Source organism: Anas acuta, chromosome 24 (assembly GCF_963932015.1).
Source record: "Anas acuta chromosome 24, bAnaAcu1.1, whole genome shotgun sequence".
Taxonomy (NCBI): domain Eukaryota; kingdom Metazoa; phylum Chordata; class Aves; order Anseriformes; family Anatidae; genus Anas; species Anas acuta.
The window spans coordinates 5601170-5623249 of NC_089002.1; the positions used below are offsets into that span (position 1 = coordinate 5601170).

The 22080-nt window shown below is 57.4% G+C and overlaps 1 protein-coding gene and 1 long non-coding RNA gene across 3 annotated transcripts; one reads left to right on the top strand and one right to left on the bottom strand.

Moving 5' to 3' along the window:
* Positions 1-1863: 1863 nt before the first annotated feature.
* LOC137844037 (uncharacterized) lies at positions 1864-2723 on the top strand. Its single transcript, XR_011089775.1, has 2 exons — positions 1864-1909; positions 2147-2723. It is a non-coding gene; the product is annotated as an uncharacterized lncRNA (long non-coding RNA).
* Positions 2724-2984: 261 nt separating this feature from the next.
* TAFA3 (TAFA chemokine like family member 3) lies at positions 2985-17495 on the bottom strand. 2 transcript variants are annotated; one of them, XM_068659964.1, is made up of 6 exons: positions 17306-17495; positions 11271-11355; positions 11027-11142; positions 5078-5227; positions 4460-4584; positions 2985-3288 (listed from the first exon to the last, which is right to left on the bottom strand). In XM_068659964.1, exons 3-6 carry the CDS (start codon positions 11139-11141, stop codon positions 3277-3279), a joined length of 402 nt encoding a protein of 133 aa, XP_068516065.1. In that variant the 5' UTR covers position 11142; positions 11271-11355; positions 17306-17495; the 3' UTR covers positions 2985-3276. The 2 variants fall into 2 exon arrangements, with proteins under 2 accessions (XP_068516065.1, XP_068516066.1); XM_068659965.1 differs by lacking the exons at positions 11027-11142; positions 11271-11355; positions 17306-17495 and adding an exon at positions 5399-5464.
* Between the last annotated feature and the right edge of the window lie 4585 nt (positions 17496-22080).

Genomic DNA, 22080 nt, shown 5'->3' on the forward strand with positions numbered 1-22080 from the left:
AGCTCATTAGCCTCTGCTGGCCAGAACAGACATTTTTCTTTCCCTCACGTGGGCTGCTTTCAATATTGGAGTGAGGCAGGCATTAAACCAGCGCTCACCAGCCCTAGAGCCCAGAGATCGTTTGAACTAATAGGGAACAGCTGCAGGTCTGGCTGGGGACCGGCATGTGGGCATTTCCAGGTGCAGCTCATTTGTGGCTGAAGAGCTGCCTTCAAAATGGAGCCAATGCACTGGAGACCTGCTTGGAGGGCAGCCCAATTTGCACACCCTTTGCAGCTCATGCACACTGCAGCATGCCAGCACCCACAGGGCTGCAGGACCTGTGCTCAATGGGGCTTTTCACGGGGTCTAATGAGCTCCACGGCCTCAGCGAGCCTCTGCCTGCTGCTGCCTTCCAGGCCTGCTCTGCGTTCATGCACTTCTGGCATCTCTCTGCTTAAATGTCCCTGACCAGAATTCACTGGCACTCAGACTAGTCCTAAAAGCCTTGGCAGCAGTAACTGCAGCAAGGAATAATAATGCCAGGGAAACATCAGGAGCAGACCCGAGGGCACGCTCCGTGCTTGTGCAGACAGTGAAGTCAGTGCCTGACCGGAGGAGGAGAATCAATTAAAACTTCCAGCTCCATTAGCAGCTGCAAAGGGCAGAGCGAGGAGCAGTCAGAAGAAGCCCCTCTGCACCCACAGAAGCTGAGGACAGCGATGAAATGCCATTTTCCAGCCAGCTGGATCAAGCCTGAAAGCACAGAGGGACACAAACCAGCTACTCCCCGTCCCCCAATGGTGTCGGCTGCCCAGGACACCGGGAACCTCTTGCTGGTTATTCTTATTTTTTTTATTATTTTTTTTTTCTCTACCCTCCCTTTGCTGTTTTTAGCAGACGAGATATCCCAGGTGTGGCTCTGCATCTGGGGGCACACAAAGCTGCTGGCGTTGTTCCTGCGTCCTTTCAGCTCCGTTTCTGCAGGGATGGAGGCTCCGCTGTGCGTCCCTCCTCCAGGAGCTGCCGTGTCCTGCTCCTGCAGCGCTCGCCCGTGCCCCAGCATCGCCCGGCTGCCCCTCAGCACACTCCAGGCAGCGCCACGAACATCAGCAGCAGCTGCTGGCAAAACACACAAGCCCTTTGCTGCTAACAGAGGAGTCGCACGGGGCTTGAAGCAGAACAAATGTTCCCGTGGTGCTGGCAGCACGTCCTGGTTGTGACACCGGAGTGGGAACAGAGAGGTCGGCTCTGGTCAGATCCCGGTGTGCTGAAATGGGGAGGCACAGGAGAACTCATCCCAACACCAGTGCAATTGGGATGAGAAGCAGCCCCCTGCGCACAGCCCAAACTGTTCCGCTGCGGGTCGGCTACGTGGAAGAGCATTCCTCCTTAATGCAACGTGCAATTAGAGAGCGCAAGTCACAGCCCAAAGATTTTATTGAGCCGGAGGATTAGGCAGTTGCATGAGTAATGAGGCTGGCTGGGGGCTGCGGCAGCCAGGTGGCTCCAGGAGGATGCGGTGCCTCGAGGACCAGCCCCAGCCCCTCTCCGCACCCCACAGCGCACAGGGGGATTGGGGGTGAGCCCCCAGCCCCAGGCAGCACAGTGTGAGCTGTGACCAGCCCCGAACCAGCAGGGGACCTGCAAAGGCACCGCTCCTGCAGCTTCTGTCTTCTGTGGCCCTCTTGCAAATCCCAGGCAATGGGGCAAAGGCGAGATGAATTTATCCTGTGAGGAAACCTCAGCTGGACAATACAAACATAAACAACAGACCTGAGGGATCTTTCCCTTACCTTTGATTTACAGACCAGCCTCCACAGAATTAAAATCCCTACTCTCATTCAAAACACATTCTTGCCTCTCATTGAAGGAATTGAAAGATTTAAAAACACAAAGGACTGAAGAGCCCAGCAAAGCAATCTGGTGTGTGGGGAAACTGGTGCATGAACGTCTCTGGTCTGGTGACAGCAAAAATCACTTCTAAGTGTCTGAGCCTCTAACAGCGCTGTGTTTCTCAGCCTCAAGGCACTGCGTCCGTCACACAAAATGCTGGCACTGACCTCTGCTCACCCTGGCATAACGCGGGGAGCCCCACGGGGCCAAGAACAAGGCTCTGCGTCCCCACAAGGCTCAGGCTGCCCCCGGCGATGCCACCTGTGCTCAGCAGAAGGGACCACAGCTCGAAGCGGTGCCGTGCGGACCCCAGGCAGCACCAGGCTTGGAGCTGGCACCAGGGAGAACAGCGAGGTGAGGCCAGAGCCCCCTGACACCCCCCACCCGCCTTTCCTGTGGGTGGTGAGAAAAGTGCTCCTGCAGCCCCCTCTGCCTTGGAATGAAAAGCTCTTTTGCGGAGATTAAAATGAATTTAATTATTTCCACAGTCTGGTATTTACATCGCGTCTGCAGCAGGTACGGCGTGCCCCGTTACCAAAACGCCCCCGTGGCGAGCCCGGCAGTGGCACCACGGGGCCCCCGGTGCCCCCCAGCTGCAGGGCTGGGGACACGGCGTGTCCTGGAGGCCAAGCAGGGTGTGTGTGTCGTTGGGTTGGATCAATACAACGATGCCTGGCTCGGGCTGGGCTCCGGACAGCTCTGCGCCACAGCCGGTGTGACAGACCTCACAGGCAGGAGGGGATCCCCCTCCCTTTCTTCTGGGACTGATTGCGGACATGAGCAGTAATTTGGTGCCTGGGACGTGCACTGGGGGAACTGATATTAAACTGGCAGCCTGATTAATGCAATTACAGAGGAAGGAAAAACCAGCAGCATGCTCCACGGAAACACTTTTACCATCTCCGGTGCCGGAGGTGTCGGACAGTGCCAGCCACGCCGGGGCTGCAGGGCCAGCACCGCGCCACAACCAGCCTCTGAGCTCCTGGTGGTGACCCTGATTTGGGATCCTGGAGATGGGGTAACTCCTTTGACTCCTGCAGCAATGATTTTTTGCTATTTTAGCTGAGATTAAAGCCCAGTTTGGGGGACCGTTGTTTGTCTTTGTAACCATCAACAGCTCTTACATGATCGGAGCATTTTATTTAAGAGGATGGGAGAACGAGCCCATTCCTTGGTCGGTGAGCACGTCCATGGGGGAGAAGGGGGCCGTGGAGCAGCAGGAGTCTTGCAGCTGCCTTCAGGCCCCATTCTTGCAGCTGGACGGGAAGCTGGGTGGCAGCAGTTGCTCCAAACCCGTACCTGGCATGGTCCGACGGCGGCACGGGACGCAGGACGGGAGCACCACAGCACGCCGCCCCTGGGCACAGCACGGGCGATGCAGCGGGGACCCCCACGGGGGTGCTATCGGGTGACCTGTGGGCAGAGGGGACATGTCGGGCTGGTGCCAGCCCCCGGCTGCCTTGTGGCACCTCAGTGACACCAAGAGCAAGGTCTGTGATGGGGTCTCCAGCGGCCACGTCCCACCTCCCCCAGCAGCAGATTACCCACGGGGGACATGTGCCCCTTTCTTTTCATGTCTGAAACATTTTTCCTGAAGAACTGGTTTTTTTGGTGTTGTCTTTGCTAATGGGAATGGTCAATTTGTTGGCAGTGGGCAGTTGACCTAACGCAGCGGCTGATGCTGGATGCAGGAATTATGTGAGCAGCCTCAGCGGGTGCAAATGCGAATTGCTCTTTGCGTTTGACAGGGTGGTTGTTCCAAAGTTCAGCTCCTGAATTATTTGCGAGCCCCTTGCTCTGCTGACAGCTCCCACTTTGGGGTCTGTCTGCACAGGCAGGCTTCGGGCTCAGTTAGCAGCTGAGAAAAACAAATAAATAGTACAAAGAAGGGGAAAAGACAAAGAGCTAAAAGTCACGCTGCAATTACTGGTCAGTCAAAGGTGCCCAGGCCAGAGCAACCTTCTCAGACATCCACAAAAACACTTGAGCAGGAAAGTGCTTTTTGTGCTCCAAAATAATAGCAATAATGAAAAAAAACTCCCACATCACTTTTTTAATACGATAATTTTACGGCAGGGGATGTGGGGTGAGAAAAGCTAAAGCATAAGGAATAATTACACTCGACTATACGAACAATGATTACAAAATTATGCAACTGATTAACCATGACATGTGTGTAATTACTAATGAGTTTGATAAAATTTTAATTATACCTTGTTCTTTGGGGCATTCAGCAAGCCATGAAAATAATAATCATGTAGCTCCCTGTCACAGCTGACTGCTGCAGACGGGGCGTGCAGGCGGACGGGGGGCCACGCGGAGCAGCCCCAGCCCCAGGGGCTCGGGGCCAGGACCCCCCACACGGCCTCTGGGGCTGAGCCACGCACCCGAGGGGTTTTGGATGGGCAAAGCAACAGGACCGACACGGGGTTACCGCTGTGGGTGAGCTCACCCTGTCCCTCTGTGGGCCTTGGTGTGCCCGCACCCAGGAGACGCGCGGCCCCGTCCCCCCGCCAGCTCCAGGGACGCTTCCCCGGGTGTTTTGGGAGATGGCCACGGGGCTGCCCCTGCGTTATGGACATACCTTGGTCGTCTTCACTTTGTTGCCGCTGCTGCAGCTCCAGCCTGAGAGGTCGGGCAGGACCTTGCACTCCTCCCCGTCGAGGCAGGGCTCCATCTGGCACCACCACTTCTGCAGCACGATGGAGGCTGGCACGAGAGGGGCCGTCAGCGCGGCCTGGTTTGGGCTCACCGCGTGGGGGGGATGGTTTGGGGGCACCATGGGACACACGGCCCCACACAGCACAGCCGGCAGGTCCAGGCCCCGTGTGGGTCAGGCCATGCAGGAGCCGCATCCTTTGGGGATGGACAGTTTGGGGTCTGTGCCACTGGGCTGGCTCTGCACGGCTCTGCCCCTCCTAATGGGGGCTGCTTTTGATCCAGCTGCCTTCGAAGCATCGCACTGGCTATCACTGTCCCCAAGAGGCAAAATATCAGAGCCCTGTCCTCATTCCCAAACGAGCAGGGGAAGCAGCCCCATTCCCTGCAACCACAGCTGGGCCAGGGGAATGTCCCCCCAAAACACCTCCCTGTGCCCTCTGCTTCACTGCAGCAGGCGGTGGGACTGAGTCGGTCCCGGGACAGGTTGAAGCAGGCAGAAGCCCCCCGCTGCCAGGAAGGCGCTGCCGGCCATGGTACTCACCGTCCACACAGGATGGGGCTGCTCGTGTTGTCCCCGCCACCTGCCCCGGGAAGCAGGAGCACTTCACCGTCTGGGAGCGCTCCTCGATCTTGTTCTTATTGCAGCACCTGTGAGCCGCGATGACCTCGCAGGTGCCGGGCTCGATGTGCACTGCAGGAGGGGAAACAGCCACATCACCACATCACAGGGGGATACGGCCACAGCCCCCCAACACGTGCCACGACTGAGGGATGGCAGAGCCTGGCCATGGACACGGCTGCCTAGACCCCAGGGGGGGCTCCCTGGGTTGGTGCAGGTTGGTGCCGCAGCTCCCCAGCCCACCCGTATGAGCTCCCAGTCCTACAGCTCCCACTCCCATCCCACCAAGCAAAATGAGGAGCTGTTTTGCATGGCCCAGCCAAAAGCCTTATTGAAACAAACGAGCGCATTAATTAACTGGGGCCGATAACGAGCTGCAGGCTTTGCTACAAGAGGGGATGGCCCGTGGTGTCGCCTTGGGTCCCAGCAGAGGAACACCACCCCCAGCCCCACAGCTGAACACAACACCCTGCCTCGCTGCCATGCACCACCCTTGGGATGGAGGAGGGAGAGCCAGGTCTGTGCTTGCAGCCTGCAGCGACACAGAAATGTCACGCTGTTCATCAGAAACCCGGGCTGCTCTGCTGCTCCCCCCTTCCCCGTGCCATTAAAATATTAAGGAAGAAAGAAAACTGATGTGCTGGCTTATCACCTCTGGGATCTGGGTTTAGAAGCTAGTTAGCATCGCAAATCAATGAATTTCGCCGGGTAATGGCCCACACAAGCACAATACAAATTAGCCAAACGGGGCCGGATAGGCTTTGTTCCCATGACCTGAGCGCGAGTGATCCCGGCAGGCCCCGGTTAATGAGCAGCGGAGGAGCGGGCTCAGAGCTGCGCCCCCAGACACCCCCGTGCTACAAACAGCGAGGGGGGGAAAGAGGCCACGTCCCTGCACCGTGACACCCCCTGCAAGCACGGGTCACATCGCCCTCCTGGCTGCCTGCCCTCGGCTTGGGGACAGGAGCTCGTCCCCTGCCACCTCCCAGGGCATGGGGAGCCCCAGGGAGCCCCCGGCAGGGTGGGGGGCTTGGGGAAGCCCCTCTGCTCGCAGATCTCACCTCCTGCTGTGAACACGACCCAAGTGCAGCCCCCGGGGGTGCTGGCTGAGCCTGGCTGTGCCACAGAGCCCCCGGCCGGGACCTGCACACCCACACACCCTGAGCCCACTGGCACGCGGGCAAGGCAGCCTGTGCAATTATTTGCCTTTATTTATTGTTATTTCATGGTCATTTTCTTTTAATGAACCATCACTTTCATTTCTGCCCATAATAATTACACAATTACCTATCCTGGAAGTATTCTGTAATAGCATCTCTGGCCATACATTTTATCCTCCCTTTTAAATGCCATCATAATTCAGTTTTAATGACGATTTCCACTCTCTGTATGCAGAAATGATAGACTTTGCTGAAAGTGAAAAGGAAAGCAACCCATTACGGAATAAACGTGACCACGCTTTGCTTTGTTTTTAAGGTGAATGGGATTTTCCAGGCACTGAGGGATGCGCAGAGGTGCCTGGGTCTGGCTGCCTGACCCCACACTCTCTCCATGCCCTGGGCAGCCCCACACAGAGTCTCTCACTGCCCCGCACACCACGACCCACGTCCCCCCGGCCCAAACCCAGCATTTTTTACCCTCCAACTTGGGTGCTCGCATGTGTTTGGAGGCTTGACTTTTTTTTGCAGCCTCCCTCCCTGCAGAGCTTCGTTACCACAGCTTGTCCCCGACCCCTCTGCCCCTCCTGCACAGCTCCCAGCCTCTTGTTTTCAGCTAATTTGAAAAGGCTCAGCAGCGGGAGAGCTGGGCAGAACTGAGAAATCGCTCATTACAGCCATTCAATAGGAGTTCACTAACAAGCCAAAACCCTTTTAATTTCCTCAAAAAGGTGCAGCGGGGAGATAAAGGGAAGCCAGCCTCTCCAGCAGCACCGCGGCTGCCTGGCCGCAGCACGGCACCCGCAGCCCACCCCACACACCAGGGGCTGTCCAGGAGCCCACGGACACTGAGCTCCCCCCGGACAGACAGACACGGCCACCTCCATCATCCCCCTTGCTGTAACACCCCGTAACACCCCTGCCTCCCCCCCAGCACATGGGCTGGGGAAGGCAAATCCCTGGGCAGACAGGAGATGCTCTCAGGTGAGATCGCTCCCGGGGCAGCTGGGGGACATCCCAGGGGAGCAGGGCAGAGTCCCCCAGCACCGTGACATGTCTCAGCTCCCTGAGCTCCACACGGGCCACAGGGGGCTCACTGCTCTCCTGTGGACCCCTCGCTGAGCAGGTGGAGGTTTGTGGGGGCTGCAAGGTGTGCGAAGGAATCGCTGAGAGCTTGAGCACGGGCACAGGAGAGCGACCGCTGCCCCTGGGCTCCCTGCAGGGCTTCTCTGCCAAGCAGCAGGGAACTTTGGAGCAGATAGGGCTGAAAAATGCAGGCCCGGTGGTGTGTTTAACACCAAGTGCAGGAAACCCCAGAGAGCCTGGGACAAGCTCCAGAGCTGCTGGCACGCTTCCCCCTCCCATTTAACTGCTGCTCCCCCCCTGGAGCCCTTTAAGAATCTCTTATCTCACAGAACCATAAAGGCATTGTAAAAGCACAAGGCTTTTGAATCCTGCATGTAAAAATAAAATAAAAATGCTGTCCTACTCTGGCTGACCTTTAAGTGAGCGGCAGAACATGTTTTTTATGGCACAACCTGGAATGACACACTTTGTCTCAGCGAGCTGCGGGCACCGCTCCACATGTTCGGTGTAAAATATCTGCTCGCTGGTGGGAAGTTGCAAAATGAAGTCAAGTGCAGTGTAAGCGCTGGGCAGAGCCCAAACCCTCAGCGTCCAGAAGGGCAGAGCAATGCCCTTAAACCACTGCACACCCTCGGGAGGGCTGCGAGGCATGGGGGCACCGGGCAGGAGCCGGGAGGGCAGTGGGGTCCCGGTGCCCTCGGTGCACGGATGGCACAGCCTGGGGCCGAGTGCCCACAGACAGCCCTGCGTGGCAACAACCCCACCGCTAATATTCCCTAAATAATTAAAGGCTTAAAAATCACTCCTGCCTTAGATGCATGCATTATTTAAAAGGCTTTTGGAGAGAAGCGGGCCTGTTTTTATTGCTCATTATCATTGCACGTCAGCTGAGATTTGTTTTTTTACTACCTCGTCATATCAAAACTTCAGATCCTACTCCCCTCCCCTCCGTGGCACGTGCAAGTGCACACACACCCAGGAACTGCTTATCCAAATCTGCAAACAGGAAAACAGATGCACGGGCTGCATGGAGAGCAGCTGGAATTGTGCTCACACACGAGAAATCAGCTCGCACGGGCACGCTGCAGCCGGGGGACACGGCCACCACCGCGCAGCATCTCCCCCCACAGCAGGGGCACCAGCTGCAGCTTCTAGAGAAGATGGCTCAGGAAAACATCCCAGCTTGATTTAAAGGCTGTGCACAAGGGGGAAACCAACATCTCCCCATACAAGAGGGAAGCTCGCAGAAGCACCTCACAAATAAAAGCCACTTAGCTGCTGTCCTCGCTCGAAGCAGCAATGTGCTGGCCAGTAAGTCTCTGAAGATATCAGAAATCGGAGCTCTCCTTTCACTCAGAGAACCTCATCTCCTGAAAGCTAGTCCCAGCTGACCGGGTCCTTACTTCTGCCCTGCATCGAGTGATGAATGTGAAGGAAGGCAAAATGGCACTGTGCTTATCAGCATGAAGGGGCTTATCTGAAGGTGCTGGGGCCACCTCTGGGAGCTGTGTGTAGACCAGCGAGGCTTGCTCGTCACATAAAGCTCACCAAGTTTTACGTGGGATTAAATTGCTGGTGAATCATTCTTCACCGAGGAGTCTCCTTTTCCATTTCCAAACGAGTTAGTCTCTGCGCATGGTTCACGTGGCTATTTAAATGCAACCACACACACCGGGACACTGCTCTGCTCTGACACATTAGCACACATTAGCATTCTCCACGTGTGAGGTGAACATAAGTGATCAGACCTTATTTCCAAAGCCAGATGCTTAAAATGCATTGTTTTCCTGAAAGGCTAACACAGAAGCTCTGCACACATTCTTTCCTTTCGAGAAATTCATGAGCTCGAAGGCTCTGAGCTGTGGCTATATTTTCACAATTGTGTATTTCCTTCTGCAATTTTTCATTTTCAGGTGCCACACGTGTGACTAAACACAACACTACACGTGGCCAAAAGGACTGGATGTGTCCATCCCTCTGTCCATCCATCAGCAACTCTGACCCTGGGGTTTGCGGGGTGCAGGGGAGCAGCCTCATCTCACCCCGCCACTCCAACTCCACGTGCAGAAACACAACGGGGGCTTCCCAGGAGAAAAACGTCATTGCAACTAAGAATGCAACCTCATAAATGTGCATTCCCAACACAACCTTTACCAAAAAACTGACCTAAATGAAGAGAAAACACAGGACAGGTAAGAGGGAAATGAATCCCACGAACCACAACAAGCAGCCTAACAATTCCTGCTTCAAACAGACGGAAACTCAGCCCAGGAAAGCAAGAAGCAGTCAGAGCAAGCACGCAAAATTCCTTCAGTAGCCAGAAATGCAGGATGTACAGGCAGAAACCTTGCTAATACATAGACACAGAGCGAGGTCAAACTTTTAAGTATTTGCTCCTATTACGCCCTTTTTGCTGTGAGTTGGAATTTGCTTGACTAAGAAGAACAAGATTTGGTCCGCTGTGGATAAGTCTTTGCGAGGGAAAAATCCCCAGCCCTCTGCCTGCGAACACATGAATACAAAAGCGTCGTCTCCTCACATACGGAGAGAGATTTATACATAATTCACACCCCACAAATACACTCGGGCATTTGCACTTTTAAACCTCGGTGAGTCGCGGCTTTATTAATTCCAGGCCTGCCTCTTCCCCCAGGAAGCAGCCGTCCCTGCACACTGCTCTTGGCTGCGGGGAAACAGGGCTGGGCGTTGGGGCTGAGTGCTTGTGCCCAGGCTCTCGCTCTGCTGGAAGGGAGCACGGCACCTGTAGAGCCTGTGCAAACTGGGAGGGCTGGAGCAGTGCTCCTGGAAAGCTGCCTGGCATCATCCTGTGCCATGGCTCCGGAGTCGCTCCCGATGCAAACACCCCCAGGGCAATGCCCCAGGGCAGCGTTTTTGGTAACAGGGGCAGTGTTTTTGGTAACGGCTCCACTTTGGGGCAGGCAGGATCCCACCCGGGTCCTGCAGGTCACCTGCCAGCACCTGGGCAGTCCTGAGCTGGGGCCAAGGAGTAATCCCAGAGGTGACCGAGGAATTTTATCTTTTCATGCACCTGCGGTTAGGACGAGGGCAAAGCAGGTAACTGCTGACTAGCTGGTTGATGGAGTCACTCTGGAAGATATGTTTTGGTTTTAAGCAATGAGGATGGGGATTATAGGATTAGAAGTGCTTTAACTGTCAGGGAAAAACGACAGAAATAGGACAGGGTTAGGTGTGGGGTCAGGCAACAGCACAACTATTTCCAAATTAACCCTTGAATGCCATCTAATAAGGTAATAACCTGGAAATACGGACACGAAGAGCTTTGCTTCCCAGCTCCACGGAGCAGCTGGGCTCACCGAACAGCAGCTTTTAAATAACCCACGCTGGACACTTACAGGGCACGGCTCCAGCTCTCAGGTTTATGGCCCCAGGAGCGGGGCCGGGAGCTCCCCACATGCGCAGACCCCAGGGTCCCGGTGTGCAGCGGCTCGGCCACATGGGATGTGCTGTGACCGGGGACCTCATCCTCCCACCCCAGTATGGGCTGCACGGGGCCACATCACCCCCACAGACCCCACGTGGCACCCACCAGACCCCGGGACAGCGTCGCAGGAGCACGTTGTGTGTGGATGGACATCGCTTCCCCTACCTGAATGGCTTCTGTGGTGGGTGGAGGCCAGGGTCAGTCTTCCCCATAGCGTGGTAAGGCAGAGAGTGAGCACTAAAACCCATTTGCTCAAGCTTTGGATGTCTCTTTCACTCATTCTACCAAAAAAAGAAGAAGAGAGAGAGGCGTGCAGAGGACGGGGGGCTGCGGAGGGGCCGGGCAGCGGGGACATGGCCGCGGGACAGCAAAAACCACGTTGGCAGCAGCGAAGATGAGCGATATTTACCTCTTACTGGGGCTTCACGCTAACACCCGTGCATCTGCCAGCCGCAGGTAGAAGGGGTCTTTGCAGGGGGCAGACATCAGCGCATCTGGAAGGGGAGAGAGAAGCATCGTGTGGGTGCGCTGCTGGTCCCCGTGGGGTGCAGCCAGGCACCGGGGAGGGCACAAGGCACGGGGGGCATTGGGGCAGGTGCCCACGAGCCCCCCACCCTCAGAGGGATGTCCCTGGTCACTCGGCCCGTGATGCTGCTCGCCCCGTTGTGACTCCACCTGCTTCGGAGGAGTTGTTTCGTGGTTTTACTGCTGAGAGAGCAAACTCCGGCTCGTTGCGTTATTAATGCTGAGCACAAACACCAAACACACACCGAGCGCGTGCGGGAAGAGGCAGCGTAAATCAGCCCTGAGCCATTCCTCCTCCCAGCAGGGGGGTCCCTTACAGGGACACCCAAGTTTTGGCTCCCACGGGCTGGGCACGTGCCGCCAGACAGACAGACCGACCGACCACTGGACAGACCGCAGCACACTCACAAAATTTGTAGGGGCGCACAGGCACAAAGCTGCACCCTTATCTCCGAGCACACCTGCTCCCCCGAAATAAGGGCTGGCACTTGGTGCCCACCTGCTTATCTCGCTGATGGAGCAGTGCAGCTCTGCCAGGGATGCTCACGGAGCAGCACAGAGTGACCGGCTGCTCCGAGGGGATGAGATGCTGGTTCCTGGCAGGGCTGCCCCTCTCCCAGAGCACCGCGCACTGGAAACAGCTGGGAGCTGGCAAAGGAGCCCGCTGGCCTTGGCCCGTGGTTGGGATTGGGATTGGGATTGGGATTGGGATTGGGATTGGGATTGGGATTGGGATTGGGATCATGTCCCAGCCCCAGCCCCGCAGGAGCCTGCTGGGCATCAGGACCAGCCGGGGCTGCTGAAAGAAGAAATTTTAATTTCTAGCCATCTTCTAAATTGGTGTCTGTTCCAGCCCAGGCTGGGATGGTGAAACATTCTCATATAATGAAGTGCCAGAACAGAAAACACTGACTTTTTTAATCAAAACAAAGTGATTCGAGGTGGTAAAGGGCATTTCTTGTTTGAAGCATTTCAAAATGAATTGGTCTCTTTTAAACTGACATTTCGAAATGAAAAATATTTCATTCCAAAATGCTGATTTAAAACAATATTTTTCCATTTTGATTTTCCTAGCTGGGGAAAAAAAATATATCTGAAAGTGTCACAAAAAAATGTTGATGTTCTCCCAGAAGAAGAGTGATCATGGTAAAGACACATTTGGGACTAGAAAAAAAATTAGGGCTAGAAAAGGGGACCCACACCCTGCACCCGGAGCGATGCAGGGCAGGGGCCGGGAGCCACCCACGGCATGGACAGGACCTGGCCGTGCCCAGGGGGCTGCAGGGCCAGGCCAGGAGGGACACCCTACTGCACCCCATCCCACTGGACCCGCTCCCCCTTATCTCCCAGCTCCGTATTCCCGGCTTGCGGCCTGCCCCGAGCAGCACGGGAGAGGCGCTGAATGCTAACGAGCCGCTTGGCACTGCCAGAGATGTGGCTGCTGACGAGCCGGTGGTGGCCAGGCAGTGGCAAGCAGGGGCCTGGAGGGGCTGCGGGACTGGAAACGGGCCCGGCCTGAGCCACTGCGTTGGCCAAATGAGCCTGGCTTTGAGGGTGAGAACCCCTGTTGTGATAAGGCCGGGCTGACGGCCTCGTGCACAGCCGTGGTTAGGCAACCTCCGGCAGGGCTGTGAGCTGAATCTGATCTGCAGGAGGTTTCCTCAGAGCTCTGCACGGCGACAGTCCCTCCGGAGTTGTCGCAGGCCATCTTGTAAATATTGACACCAGCTCCAGGCCTGCACCAGCTCCTCGATGAAAAAGCAAAAAGCTGCTCTGGTGGCAAGGCCGGGCAGCACCGTCACGGCCACGGGGACACGGTGCCATCCTGTACCTCCACACCCTGCCATCCCACGGGTGTGTGGGGCCTCCACGGATCTCCCAGCCGAGCCAAAAAGCCAGCACGCTGCTCGCCTCCACCCTGCGCAGGACAGGGATGCGCTTGCAGCGTGAACTATCTTTAGCTCAGAAGGCTGCGCTGTGCTCCACAGCCAGGGAGCATAAATAAAACAGGGACTTATCAATAATGCAGCCCACGCCATCCACGCCGTGCTTCGTGGGGAAGCCACGGCGGCAGGCACAGCGCTGGCAGCGGCACAGCCTGGGGAGCACCAGGAGCAGCGCGGGGACACGGAGGCACCGGGAGCCCCAGTGGCAGAGGCTCAGCCCCGCGGCCACCGGAGCTGGCTCCGCTCCTCAGCCCCACGCTGCCACAGGCACTCGATGCTCTCACTCACGCACAAATTCCCCTTAGAAAAACACAGCTTTGCAGAAATTGCTATTTTGACAGTTATCAACCTCCATCATCGTGAGACTGCAGCTACAAATGTTTGGTCTGACTTGAAATTTCTCAGCCTGGCATGTCATTTTGAAATGAAGAGCGGTGTTCTGGCATGTCAAAGCACTTAATTTTGATTGAAAATATCGGTGTTCTCCGCTCTGTTCCATTTTGTTTGGGATTTTGTGATATTTTTCATTAACATTTTTGGTTAGCTGTTTTCCACCTATCTGGTCCAAGCTGGGACCCGGAGGAACTGGGAAGTGCCTGAACCTCTCGGAAGATAAATCTCGGTCACGGCCAGCGTGACAGAACCGAGTGCAGCTCCAGGTGTGTCCGTGTCCCTCCCATGTGGGCACGGGGCCACCGCCCCCCCATGGCACGCTGCTCCCACACCCCCTGGCACCACACCGTGGGGCCAGCCCCACTCAGTCCATGATGCCTGGCAAAACTGGGTGCTGCGGAGGGCACCGGGAACCCCTTGTGCAGGCGCCTCCCACCCCAGGGACACGAGGCCAGAGCAGACCGAGGGGAGCAGGAGCCCCCCTGCCCGGGCAGGAGGAGGGGGCACACCCCGGCTTTTGGGGCCGAGCAGAGCCCCAGCCCTGCCGAGCATCACAGTGCTGCCGCCTGGCTCGCGCCGCAGCCCTTCACAAAGCTCTTTTAATTTTTTAGCACGTTTGTTAAATACAGCGCAGAGCTACGTAGGAGGGAGTGCCAGCGAACTACGCAGCAGTTAATCATGAGCAGCCACGGGGATCTCGGCACTGAAGCACTGCTATCGCGTCTAAGAAGTCGCAGGATGTGGAACCTGGAGATTTCTTCTGCCTCTTCATTAGAGCAGCGCGTAACGCCGTGACCTGCAGCCAGGGCTGCTCCATCCGCAGCTCCGCTGGAGCGCAGCCCGGCGCCCCATGGTGCTAATGAGGGACTCTCTGTCACGCCAAATTACGCACTGAGTTTGGGGAGTCTGGAGCCTTATTTGCCAAGGTCCGTGTGAGCTGGATAATTAGAGTTAGCAAAATTCCACCCAAAAAAAGAAACACAAAGGTGGGGGAGGCTGGCAGTTTCTGTGCCAGCTAACCCAAGAACTCCCCACCGCGGCTCTAGCACCACCAACCTTTGCGCACACCTACAGATTTCCAGTTTCTTTAAAGCTATTTTAGTGCTCCTGCTGTTTCAGCACACCTTGGCACCTCGGCGTTTCTGTTGGGCGTCAGAAGAGGAGCACACTTTGCTTCCACAGAGCCCTGGGCAGCCCCACACCCTGGCCGGAGAGGAAACCTCCGCAGAGTCCAGCAGGCGCAGAAACCTTTCCGTGAGCGCTGCAGGAGCTGTCACGCCTCCCGTCGGTGGGGGCAGTTTTTTGGAACTTCCCTGAAGGCCACCTCACAGATGAGAGCCAGGAGCGCACAGCAGCACACTGAGGGAAGCGATGAGCCCAGAGCCCTTTTCTGAACAGGACAAAGAGCCAGGATAAGCAAGCCCTGCTCCGTACTCACAGGCGCTGCCCTCCCCTCGGCCCAGGGCGCAGCTCTGCCGGCAGCACAGCAGAAATCACGGCAGCGTGGAGGTGCTGCAGAGTCTCCAGAGAAGCTGACACCTCATCAGAAGATCCTGACAAGCGACGCGACACCTCCACGGTCCCCCGGGAAGGCATGGCACAGGCTCCGTCACGGCTCTGCTCTCAGCCATGAAGGGGGGGGGGAAGCAGCAGGGCAGCTCTGGCAGAGAGGTCCGACCTCCCTCCTCACCCAAGGCTGGGAAAAACAGCACAATCCTGTGTCCCAGGCAGGCGAGGAAACATTCAGACCTGCAAGACCTGAACAGGCGGTGAGGTTCAGGCCCTGACCTCCACGGGGCTCCGCTGCTGAGCATCCTGGGGACAAGCTGCAAGCCCTGACCGCAGCCAGGGGCCCTGGAAGCAGGATGCTGCCACCCCCGGACACAGCCTGACAACGGCAGCACCCTTCATACCCACAGCTTTGGGTTACCAGAGCCAGCCAGCAGACAGGCTACATCCGAACTCCCTCCACAGCACTAATGATGCTTAATTAAAGGCAAGGGTGGGAAGTTGGAGCTACTGAGGCTGCAGCTGCAGAGCTGGGGGAAGCACGAGGGGGCTGGCGTGCCCGCCTTGAGCTCCAGGCTGAGCTGAGCCCTTCCGTACCCCTCACTTTAGCTCCTACCCTGGGTATACCTGCAGGGTCTGACCCCACGGCCCCACAGCCCCAGCACCCGGCAGGGCTGTGCCCACGAGGGCAGCGCCAGGCGCGTGCTCGCCAACCCAGCAGGGGAGCTGACAGGAGCACAAAGCACTCCTTCCACAGGCGTGCTCTCCCCTCCTCTCCTCTGTGCTGGCTGATTCCCAGCTCCTTCCTCATTCCTCCAGCATCTGCAGCGTTTCCTTCCCAGCCAAGGTGAGCAGGAGAGTTTTTAACTTTAATTCAGCCCAAGCACGTGCCTGATGGCTGCCCCCTCGCTCCGTGAGTCCCATCCTCCAGCTGCTGCTGGCGCTCTGAAGGTCAGCTCTGCTGACAGCTCTAACCTCGGCCTCATCCAGCGCCAGGAACCTCTCTCTGGCAGAGCACGGCCACGCATCGGGGTGTTGGAGCCCAAGGTCAGCAGCAGCCAAGTCAGCGGAGGAAGGCAGAGCACTTGACAGCACAACTTTCCCCGGCAGGCTCCACTTCTCACCCGTGCGGGTTCTGGGTGTGGGTGCCCAGCACTGGTGGGCTGTCCCAGGGCACGGCCACCCCACACAGCCACGGGCTGTCCCAGGGGGCTGACGACCCCCCAGCCTCGCACGGTGCTGATGGGGATGGCACGAGCAGGGCACGGCTGGTCCAGCGGTGCTCCTTCTCCCTGCCCAGTGCCGCAGCGTGCACCCGCTCCTGCCTGCCTCCGGGATGGGGCTGGTACAAGCCGTGTCCCCCCCCGGAGCACAGAGCCTGCCCTCGCAGCCCCAGCAGTGCACGGAGCTCCCCTCCTGCACCCCTCAGCCAGCAGGGAGCCAGGAGCAGATCCTCCCCTGCCGAAGGAATTGTACCAGCGAGGAACAAAGCAGAGGAAGATCCAAGCCCGCATCCCACCCACTGCTGCCCAAAGCTTTGGCTGCAAGGAGCAGCTGGCACCCAGGGAAGGCAGTGGTCGGTCTCGAGTTCCCCTTCCAGGATGAGGATGCGTTTTAGCACGGTTGTTACCCCTCAGCTCCCAAGCAGCGCTTTGTCTCCCCAAACTGCGGGTCCGGCAGCACCACCGCACCGCCGGGACACGGAGCAGGACCGGCCCCAGCCCCCCCCCTCCAGCCGGCTGGGGCTGCACGGGACGCGGCCACCGCCTCCGGAGCCCCGCGGTCGGTGCCCGATGCCCGAGCCCCCCGCGGCCAGCCCCGGGGGAAGGCTCCCGGCACCGCCGCCTTCCCCGGCCCGGCTCCCCGGTGACGGCCCCGACGGGGCGGCCCCGCTCCGGGCATCCCGGACCCTCCGCGGCGGGCAGGGGCGAGGGTCCCCGACGGCGCTGCCGCTCGGTCCCGATCCGCGGCGCCCTCGCAGCTCGCCCCCAACTTTCTGGCCGTGCCATACCCATACCGGGCCGTGCCATACCGGGCCGTGCCGTGCCATACCGGGCCATGCCGCACGTACCTGCCGGTGCCGTCCGTGCGGGCCGGGGCCGCCGCTGCCCATGGCCGCCGTCCGTGCGCTCCGCCGTCAGCGCCTCCTCCCGGGGCCGCTCGGCCGGGGGCCGGCTGGCATCGCCGGGCGGCGGCAGCGCTCGGCTCGGCTCGGCTCGGAGCGGCGGGGCTGGGCGCGGCGGGGGCGGCGGGGCGCGGAGCCGGGCGGCCCCGGTGCCCGCGCCGGCGCGAAGGGGCGCAGCGCCGCCTGCCGCCACCCCGCCACCGGCACCGGCACCGGTGGGAGCTGCCGGTGCTCCCCCCCTTCCCCCCGGCCCCGTCCGTGCTGGAGAGGCTCGTGCCCGCCCCCCCCGTTATTAGCCCCGGTCGGTCGGTGCTATCAGTCAGAGAGCGGAGAGCATCCTGAGCGCGCACCCGTCCCTCCCTCCGAAACACGGCACCGGACAGACGGGCGGATGGACGGACAGACAGACAGCGGGGCCCCCTCCCGCAGCACCCCCCAAAAACAGCAGGACCCCGGCTTCACGGTGATGCCAGCAAAGCCGCGGCTTTCTCAGAGCTGACAGCTCCAAAACCGGCACCGATCCGCACCCAGCCCCGCAGGATGCTCTCACGCCTGGCACAAGGGACCGAGAAAAGGGCCGGGGATGGATGTGCCCCCACAGCAGCTCTCAGACTGGACCCAAAAAACTCTGTGGGTGCCCCCAGGACAGAGCTCTGACAAGGGACAGCAGAAGGCTGTAAAACACCAGCAGACAAGCAAAACGAGGTCAGATTTTCGCAGCGATTGCTGCCATCGGTGTGTGGCACTGAAAAAAGGACAGGAGTTGGTCTCACAGCCGCAGGTCAGCTGGGGAGACAGGTTGGAACTAGGTATAAGTCATTTGCTTTGCTTTAGCCCAAACAGTTTGAGTCTTGGTGTTTTGAGGACAGCTCACAGGTTACTCCCGGACCTCTCATGCCCCCAGCCAGCTGGGAGCACTGGATGGGGGAACCCGGAGGAGGAAGGTCTCAGCAAAGAGCCACAGACCAAGGAGCTGTTCAGACAACCCACACGTGGGCAGCTTGCAGATCTCATGGCCGTTTTCTTTCCGTGAGATCACCAAAACCTTTCCACATCCCCTTTCCCCAGCCAGGGCACCAGCCTTGGACAGGGCTCTGCTGAGCCCCCCGGTGAAGTGCCACGTTCAGGCCACCCTTGCCAGGAGCTCACAGTGCCTGGGATTGTACAAGCCCAGGCTGCCCCACAGCGGGGCTCCCTGCTACCACCCAGCACCCTCTCCTGCGGCTTTGGTGCACACCGGACCCGGCCTGGCTCCATCCTGCTCCCCTGGGCTGTGGCTCCGGCTCCTCTCATGCTCCGTGCGTCTGGCAAGCCTCATCGTCTGACCTGGTTTTCTTTCTCTGATCCAAGCAGTTTCTGCAGCCACTTAGAGCAAACCACAACCTCTGTCTCCACAGGCCTTCCATCCAATGTCTCCAGCTTTATTTATTTATTTTTTTTCCTAGGAAAGGATGCAGGACAGACAGTATTCCCCACTGGGAAGGTTTCTCTGCCCTCCATGTATCCGCTGCAGAAGCCCAGCCTCATCCCCTTCTAATCTTGGTTTGATTTATAGCGTCTCCGGTCCAGATCAGTGAAAACAATTAGTGCTGGAGGAAGCTGAGCACGGAGGCACTGCCTGGCCCCAGGCAGCCCCAGTGCAGCTGCCTCCTTGGCCTCCTCCCTGGGCAGAGGCACCCTAAGTGCATGCAGGAAGCCAGGCAAAAGTACTCCTGGTATTAAGAAGCCCTCGATAAGAGCACACTTCATCTGCCATTTCACTAAATGGAACTGAATTTCTTTCCCCCCTTTTTAAGGGGGAAAATTGCCTTATCGGGTTAGGTTCCAGTTGATTAGACTTGGCTGCTCAAAAGAAAGGGGAAAAGCTCTGCGAGATTAATCCAAACCCCAGTTAGAAGATATTAAGCAAATACAAGCATCTTACTCTTCAGATCAGAGAGTTTTAATAATAATGGCAAAAATCGATATGAAACAAAATTAAATCTGCTGTTTATATTCATCAGGTAACTTGACAGAGAGTCCACAAATTCAAGTCTATTGCTGTGATAAGTAAATACAAACATATTACTTTCCAGATCACAAAGTTTTAATGGGAACGATCAAGAGCAAATGCAATCAAAACCACCTTTCACATCAGCCAAATTCCAATTAAATTAGGGCAGATTATTCAATAAGGAAGCATACAAAATCAAGCTCTTTATTGATGTAATAGTATAGAAGTACAAACTTGCTGCTTTCCAGATCACAGCATTTCAACGCAGGGGAAGAATTAAGACTTCAGTAAAACAGATTTCATTTAAATTCCGGTGGAAGAGAACACGGTAATTTCTCTTCCCCCCTGACTTCTTGTTAGACTTCCCAGCAGCAGTCTTCAACATTGTTCTCGTTCCTGGCTATGACTCTTCAAGGAGTCCATTATTTTACCGAGAGGAAGGGAGGGGGCGGGGGCTGTGCATTCCCCTGAAGCCTTTGAGAGCAGATTTTAGCACAAAGATCCCTTGGGCAGTGTGGAAGGGGTAAATCAGTTCTGGTAGCATCAGGGAAGGGGCAAAAGCCAAGTGACTCGAGGAGATTCACCTGCTGACCTCCCCCTCTGCAGCAGAGGGAGGTGGTAAAAGCCTGCAGGAAATATGGGGTCCTTTGGTCTGCCCCGAGCTGCAAAGGGGTCGCAGACGAGCCCCGAGCCGCAGTGCTCCCAGGGCTTCTCTGCACTCGAGCAGGAACAGACATGGAATAAAGATGTGTGGTTGCATTCACATTATCCCTTAAAAGAAATAACAATAAATTCTGAACTTCCCAATTACAGGGGACAGGCAAACCTTGGAAACCATTAAGAGCTGCTTCTTCTGTTGATGAATTATCCAGAGTGCAGAGCTATTTGCTGAGCTTCACTGTATTACACTAATTATAAATTAATATATTGCTCATTACACAGTAAAGCTGTGCAGTCGACTAATGCACTGCTGCAAAGAGCTTATTTTAAAACATCCTCTGGTACTTTTATGATCAAGATGTTTAATTTACTTCCATACTGGCTTAAATGCCACCAACATGTCATTCTTTCACATTTTCTTACCAGAAAGTGCATTACAGCTCAGATATCCCTGGCTTCATCCCACCTCCTCTGGGGCCCAGCAATGCATAGGAATGATGAACATTAGAAAGGCTTTTTTAATGATGAGCAGTTGCACGAGAAATGAAGCAAAGTGGCAAAATTTAAGCCCAATTCCCTTGCTACTAGTTTTTAGTCAGTGTTTAGCATGAGCAGAGATCCTCGGATGATGCAGAGCAGCACGCAGAACCCCTGGGTTTAGATCAACGCAAGCAATCGCCCACTCGAGGGGAGCTGCGGCAGTTCTGTTGTGCTGGAAGGAGCTCGCTACAGCCTGGGGGTGGAGATGCCTCCAGGACCGAGTTTGGAAGCAGAAAGCTGGTGTTTTTTGGTGGGCTTCTCCAGGACAGCAGCTCTGCCAAGCAAGGGGGCACCCGGAGCCAGTGGGCGGCTTGGCTGAGCCGGGGAACAGGGGGCAGAGGGCACCCCAGGAGGGAATCCCGGAGTGGGAAATGCGAGGACAGAGCAGATGACGTCCCAGTTAACCGTGGGGGATTTTCCTGGAGCTGCTCCCCGGCTCTTGCAGCCTGACTCAGCCTGTGACCCCCTGCGAACCCCGGCACACACACAGGCGGCACCGGGAAAGGGCTCGCCAGGACGCCAGACAAGGAGGAAACCTCGCCGAGAGCTTGCGGGCACGATGAATGGGAGGAAACGTAGCTCCCTTTCTTGGAAAACAGCTTTTAGCACCGCATTGTTTCAGGGCACAATCCTGCAGCGCGCTTTGATGTCAGACCATTCCTTCTGCGTAGTGCTCAGCGTAACGGGAAAAAGCAAGCCTACAGAACAAGATCCGCCTCGTTTTGGACGCTTCCATTTCCTTCTTTCCAAGGAAAGCATCCTGGAACAGCCCTGCCGGGCCGCTGCTTCGCGACCTGGGCGGCACAGGGGATGCTCCCGGGGCCCGGGCCCGGCCAGAAAGGACGCGAGGGGAGGGCCGGGGGGGGGGCCGGGAGCGCGCCCGGGCCGTGGCGCAGCCTGTGCCGCCCCCCAGCGCCCACCGCCCGCCCTGCAGCCCCGCGCCCCCCCCTGCAGCTCCGCGCCCCCCCGGTGGAGCCACAAAGGAAGGGGCAGGCAGGGGAGGGGGGCGCCGGGGAAGGGGCGCACGCGAATCCTGCCGGGGGGCGCAGCGGGGAGGTGGAGGAAGAGCTGAGCAAGGAGAGGTCCTCGCCCAGCTCCGGGCCGGCAGCAGAGGTTCAGAGGTCCCTACGGTCAGATAAAAAGGCACGGTGAAATTTGAACCCCTGTCGAAATGCAGCGAGGAGCCTGACCTCAGCCGTGTTGCGGCTCAGGGAGCTGCAGAGCAGCAGCTCCCCCGGGGCTCCCTCGTTCCTGTGGCACCCTTATTAAAGGGTGGGAGAAAGAGCAGGGGATAATTGAATTGAATTGGAGGCAAACAACAGCGGGGACACCCAGGTGGTGCAAAAGAAGGCAAGAAATGAAGCAAGAGCTTCAAACAGGGGCGCTGAGAGTAGGCATCAGAAAGCAGACTGGGAAGGGGGGTACGAGTCTGGGTGTGCGGGGACCTTGATGTGACAGACTGCTGAGTAACTTGAAGCTAGGGATAAAAGGAATACAGGGAGTACTGAATAGCATCCATAGGTTGACC